Here is a 6,000-nt window from a genome sequence, read left to right as displayed (position 1 = left end):
TGTGTGTGTGTGTGTGTGTGTTTAAGTGTGTGTGTGTGTGTGTGAAGCTGTAAGTGTATGCCTGTCGCAGACTAGCAGGCAAGGCTGCCACTGCACTCTTGTTTCACCAGGTTTTTTTCCTTTTCACCTTGCCTTGCCACAGTGCTCAGCTCAGACCTGCTTCTTCGTCTACTTCAGGATAAAGAGGGATCAGCGTGGGGGGAACAGGAGAGAGAACGGACGGCAGCCTTCCTTCCCCTCCTTCTTCACTCTCCAACCACCTCGTAGTCGCTGACAGCTCCTAGCGGTCGTGCAGGCAAGATGATAGCGGCTCAGCTTCTGGCCTACTACTTCACCGAGTTGAAGGATGATCAACTCAAAAAGGCAAGTGAAAGTAAACTGCCACAGTTGACCTTATGTGTTGGACTAGAGAGGTGTTTAATGTGACAGCAGGCTTGTGGACAGCCATGGATGCTGGGTAACAGTAGCTGCATGTCAGCACTGTGCCTGTGGGGCGTATCAGGCTGTGAGAGGAGGATGCAGCATTTGGGAAATAGAGGAGCAGGAAGAGGCCATGATGAACTCTAATTTGGATTTAACTCTGTTTTGGTTTCTCAGGGGTTAGTATTGTTTGACATGGATGTCCTTGAGAGGGCCTGTAGTCAGTGATGGTGATATGCTGCAGACAGACCCTCATTATAGAGAGAGTGTTTCCGGAGCGTCGGTTGCCAGGGCGTCTGAAGCAGACAGGTGTCTGTGGGGGGATGTTGGGAAAAGTCGTGAGCTCTGCGATCACCTCCCTCACTGGCTGCTTACTCCACTCTCTTTCTCTTCCTTTCTCTCCTGTTTCATCTTTCCTCTGTTAACTCACTTATTGTCGAATTACCTCTGGCAAAGACAACATAAACTCATTAGCAGAACACAGATGAAACCTGAGCTGGAATGTAGCCTCTGGTCATGTATAGAAACCGACCTTTGGTTTAGTAGAAATTAGCCACTGCATGGGACGCTGAGGAGATGTTCCCAGGGGGGGTTACTCAGATGAGATGGAGGGGGAGGGGGAAGGGGAGGGGGAGATTGATGATGACATGCATGATGTCACAGTGCAGTAGCTGCACGTGCCTCTGCTAAAATGGGCTTGTGGAATTTACTACAGTCTCTATGAGGTGACCCGGGTCCTTCAAAGGATGAAAGCTTTCCCACCATGTGTATCTGCTGCACTACATACCATATTAAGAAATGTAGTCACATTTAGCAGCAGTGGTGGAAGAAGTATTCAGATCTTTTACTTAAGTAAAAGTACAAAAGTGTGGGTATCAAAATATGCCCAAAGTGCCAAAAGTAATATGCTTGAAGTGTTGACTTCAGAGTCATATATATTATAGAACTAAATAATAATAATTTGTCCATGAATGTGTTCATCACTCTAAATGTTACAGCTGGTAAAGGTGGAGCTGTATTTAATTACTTTATATAATGTTGGGTAGCTTGATCTGTTATAATACATCATAATGTATTAGTTGGTTTATATTTTGTAGATCGCCAGCCCAACCGCGACCTTGCAAAGGCTCAGCGGTCACCGAAAATGGATTTATGGATGGATGGATGGATTAATGATCTAAATCTGCAAAGTAACTACTACCCAAAGTTACTGAATAATATAGTGGAGTAAAAAGTACAATATCTACCTCCAAAATGTAGTGGAGTGGATGTATAAAGTAGCACGCAGTGAAATGGAAATACTCAAGTAAAGTACAAGTTTTTAAAATTGTAAGAACAGTACTTGAGCAAATGTACTACTGCTGTGTAGTAGCCAAAATCACTCTCGGTCTGTTATAGAGGTGTGATAATATTAATAAAAAAGGGGGCAGAATTAGCATTATAACAAAGAATATACACATTTAACCCCTGATGTTCCTCTTTACAAACTCATCTAGAACAGCCCAGCACTGTCCAAACACACAGCACCTCACTGAAAAGCGTTGGAGATTCCAAAGTATCCAGAGAAAATCAATATGCCAGGCTAAATTTAGGGGAAATATAAAGTTTCCATTTGATGTAATGGTGCAGCCATAAATAACACGGTGCCTTGGGTTTGAGTATTTAAGCCAGTATGGGATTTATATAACGCTGATTAAATGTTGCAAGAAGCAGATGCAAAATGCATGTGATGCTGTTTTTGTGTTAGTTTATAGGAAGAAAATTAAGTTGAGTTAAACAAGTCAAATAATAGACTGAATGACAAAATCAAACTGCATTTGCATTTGAAGTTATTGGACTTCACATGGCGTTATCTTTTTGAGAAGCTAATAACAGTAATTCCACAGAGTAGCCTGATGAGAAACAAGTGTGTGGTTTGTGTTTCATGGCACAAGAAGAATCCCTGAGCTGTGGTGTGCCCAATGGCACACACTGTGCGATTATGTAACAATAACAGTGAATGTGCAGGGCAAATCCCCCCTAACAGCCATTCCAGTAATAAGATGCTTTACCTGCAATTAAACTGCACAATATTGCTTTTTTAACCAAGTAATTATTATGTTGCTGCATTGATTTTTACTGCATTATATAGAATGCACTGTACTCAGTCATGGTATCTCTACCTTTGGTTGTACTGCAGTAATTTTGTAGCTTTTGTCTCATGTTAACGTGTTCCTACATCAGTGTCCTGGCTCAGGCTCCCTCTCACAATAGGCAGAGCTTTGTGTTAAGTGAATCAATTTATTGGATTTTAACTACCACTAAGCCTCAATATCCGATCTCCCAACATGCCAGCAATGCAATTAGTTAACTAAGTATTACAAACAACCTGAGGTGTCCTTATAAATCAATATAAATGATGAGGTACTCAAACTATTTCTTTTGTCAGGACCCCTCACAGTGTGTTATTGTGTTTGACATACCAAAGGACAAAAATGGTAGCCAGTGTTCAAATGGTCATCTGGAGTTATTGTTTAGTTAAGTTAAAGTAAAGTCAGTTAATAGTCAGTTTAACTTCACCAGTGAGTTAACCACTAACAGCATGAAACACTGTTAAAGCTTCAATTGTCACCAACAGATTATTATACCTTGCACGCTGTGGTTAAACCGCTGGTTAGAACTACTTTTTAAAAGGTGAATTTCACACCATAAAACCACCTAACCCCTCCCTAACTGTACCTCCTTGGTTTTGTTTTATCTTCAAATCTGTTATGTCTTTACTGTGCGTTAAAAAAGAATTTGTGTTGTTAATTTGTCCCATTTTGATGCCCCCTGACGCCTCATGTTTGTGTTCCATGCCTGTCCCTTCAGATCGACAAGTACCTGTACTCCATGCGTTTCTCGGACGAGACGCTGAAGGATGTCATGAACAGGTTCCGCAGGGAAATGGAGAACGGGCTCGGCCGTGACACCAGCCCCACCGCCACCGTCAAGATGCTGCCCACCTTCGTCAGGTCCATCCCTGATGGATCAGGTACAAAAACAGATCAGCGTGACTAAATATGTGTTTAAAGACACCCTTCTTGATTTTGGTTCAACACTGCTCACAGATCCCAAAACCTCTTCAAGGTTCCTGCTGAGCAAAACAGTCTAAACTCTAGGATGAATTGAACACATAGACTAACAAGATTGTTTTATTCCTAAGAGGCTTTTAGGAAATTGGGCTCAGCTCACTTTTGATACTATTAGGAGTTTCAAAACATCACAAATAGCGTGCTGAGAGAGAATTGGGGGATTTGGTGACTCTATAAAGCACTTCATCAAAATCAGGGGGAGGAGCTTAAACATGTTCAGCAGCTTAATGAAAAACTTAATCAACTTGCTGAGTGGCTGCTAACTTGCTTTACTCTATCAGGTATTAATTGGAAGTCATGTTCTGTTTAAAAATATACAGCTGGAAGTTAAATATTAATTAATTATTAATTAAATATTGAATTACCTGTCACTCCTTAACGTCACCAGGAGTAGTCCATATGTTCAGCAAGTAACAGCTAGAAAAGTACACAAAAACACAAAGGAATAATTTAATTCTATGTTACACATTCTTGTCAGTGATATATTTAGATATGTTGAAAAAGAAAACAGTGCTTTAGTTTAAAATGCTGAAAAGACCAGGTCATAATAAAATTATCGAAAACACATTTTCCAAAAATTTAAGAATTTCCACAATGTCATAACTATTCATATAAAAAGCAACAATAAAAACACCAGGAAAGTCATTTTTTCGAAGCAAGCTACATCACGATACTGACAAATTCGATCACATTAACGGCAAAGTGATTTCATTCAGACATCAATAACAACAGTGTTGATATTTAACAAAGATCACGGCGTCTTTACGTTATACACCGTTCTCTCTATACTGTACAAGTGTTAAAGCACCGCCTCATACATCCTGTTTCTATCTGTCTATAAACAATGTGCTGATGCGGTGAAATCGGCAGGTCTGTTGTGTGACGACAACCTCTTTGTGTTGTGCTCTGGTTTTGAACTCAGTAGATCACTATTGTTTTAGTTCAAACAGTTCAAGCAGCCTCGTCACACTCTGTATTCAACCCATAACATGAGCCTGAACATTTCTTAATGTCAGTTTTATTGATCTGAATGTAATGGGAGAAAATGTAATGGCTTATATAATCTATTAAAAACCATTTGCGCATTAGATATTTATGACTGTCTGAGGATTGGCCTGATATCAGCTCAGGCTTTTTCCAGACAGTAGGGACAATCTGACTGCATTACATTATGATCATGACTGTGCGGAGCTGATTTTGTTGAAATGAAAACTGGCAATTCCCACATCAAAGATAGAAAAGGTTTAACTATACCTGTGAGTGATATTTCAAAGGCTCACAATACACTACAGTTGCTGTGCAATTTAACTTTAAACTGATAATCACCACATATACTGCCACATCAATTAACGTTGTGCATAAAATCTAAATTTAAAAAAATTACAAAAGAAATACAACAGAAATATGAGAGTTTGGGATGACATACTTCAACCACAGATATGTTACAGTTGCATTTGTAGAAAGTTTACATTTCAGAAACACTAACATTAATGTGAGGTTATGTCTAAGTACAAAAAACACTTAGTTATGGTCAGGAAAGCAGGGGCGTAAATATAGACAGTGCAGGCAGTGTGGTTCCACTGGGGCCCATGGGGTGGCGGGGCCCGACTGCCACCTGGAAATATGCCTGTGTTCAAAGAAGAACTCACATTAAAACAAAAATGGTGCTATTTTCCATACATGCCCTAAATAAGTCATCCATCATGGTTTTCTGGTTTTGTGAAACAGTGTCAATCTATAACAAATTATAAACTTATTTTACACAAACTATTTAAAAAAACTATAATTTACCAATAAAAAACTATCAAGTTAAACTAATAATTTCCTATTTTGTAGATTTGTCTTATACAGATATGTAATGATGATTGCTGTGTAGTATGTATGTTAACGTGTCCACTATCAAGTATCTGCAAGTGGATGTAACATAAAAGCAGCAGTAAGACACACTGTTGCTAAAATATATATACACCTAAAACTGTGTGTGTGTAACTAGGGCGTAATAGGGCCCCTCATAATAGGGTGCACTGGGGCCCATTGTAACTACCTTACCCCACTGCAGGAAAGGCTCCTGTTTTGGCCTAAAATACCCGATTTGGGGGCACCATCCTTGCCGGTAAAGCAGCAACGTCTCGATAACAACCAGTCGCTTCTCATGCCACTATCCCAGCAGGAAAATCCGTGACGCCTTGATTAAAGAACAAGCACTTTTTTGTGACTGAAAAGCTGGAAACACAGCAACAGGTCAAAACAAAACACCCACATTTGGTGCCTGAAAAGCAGCTGGAAAATGAGCAAAGACACTAAATCACAGCTTTTGTTGTTTGCTGGTCTTGAACGCAGTGTACCTCACTGAGGTGTCACAGCATCCACCAACCTCTCCACCTCCAGATGAAAAAGTGAGGTCATACACTATGTTACTTTAGATATGTTGATACGATACGTATGAAACGTGCAAATGTAATTTATT

The 6,000-nt window shown here is 39.9% G+C and overlaps 1 protein-coding gene across 1 annotated transcript in view; it reads left to right on the top strand.

Annotated features, from left to right (window-relative positions):
- Nucleotides 1-6,000, top strand: part of LOC117255306 (hexokinase-1-like) — a 30,642-nt gene continuing 24,642 nt past the window's right edge. Inside the window, exons 1-2 of the mRNA XM_033624053.2 lie at nucleotides 1-363; nucleotides 3,271-3,433. Coding sequence (XP_033479944.1) covers nucleotides 301-363; nucleotides 3,271-3,433 — 226 coding nt within the window. The 5' untranslated portion in view covers nucleotides 1-300. The remainder of the gene's footprint in view (nucleotides 364-3,270; nucleotides 3,434-6,000) is intronic.

The sequence above is a fragment of the Epinephelus lanceolatus genome, chromosome 3 (genome assembly GCF_041903045.1).
Source record: "Epinephelus lanceolatus isolate andai-2023 chromosome 3, ASM4190304v1, whole genome shotgun sequence".
Classification (NCBI taxonomy): Eukaryota; Metazoa; Chordata; class Actinopteri; order Perciformes; family Serranidae; genus Epinephelus; species Epinephelus lanceolatus.
This window is presented reverse-complemented; position numbering and strand designations above follow the sequence as displayed.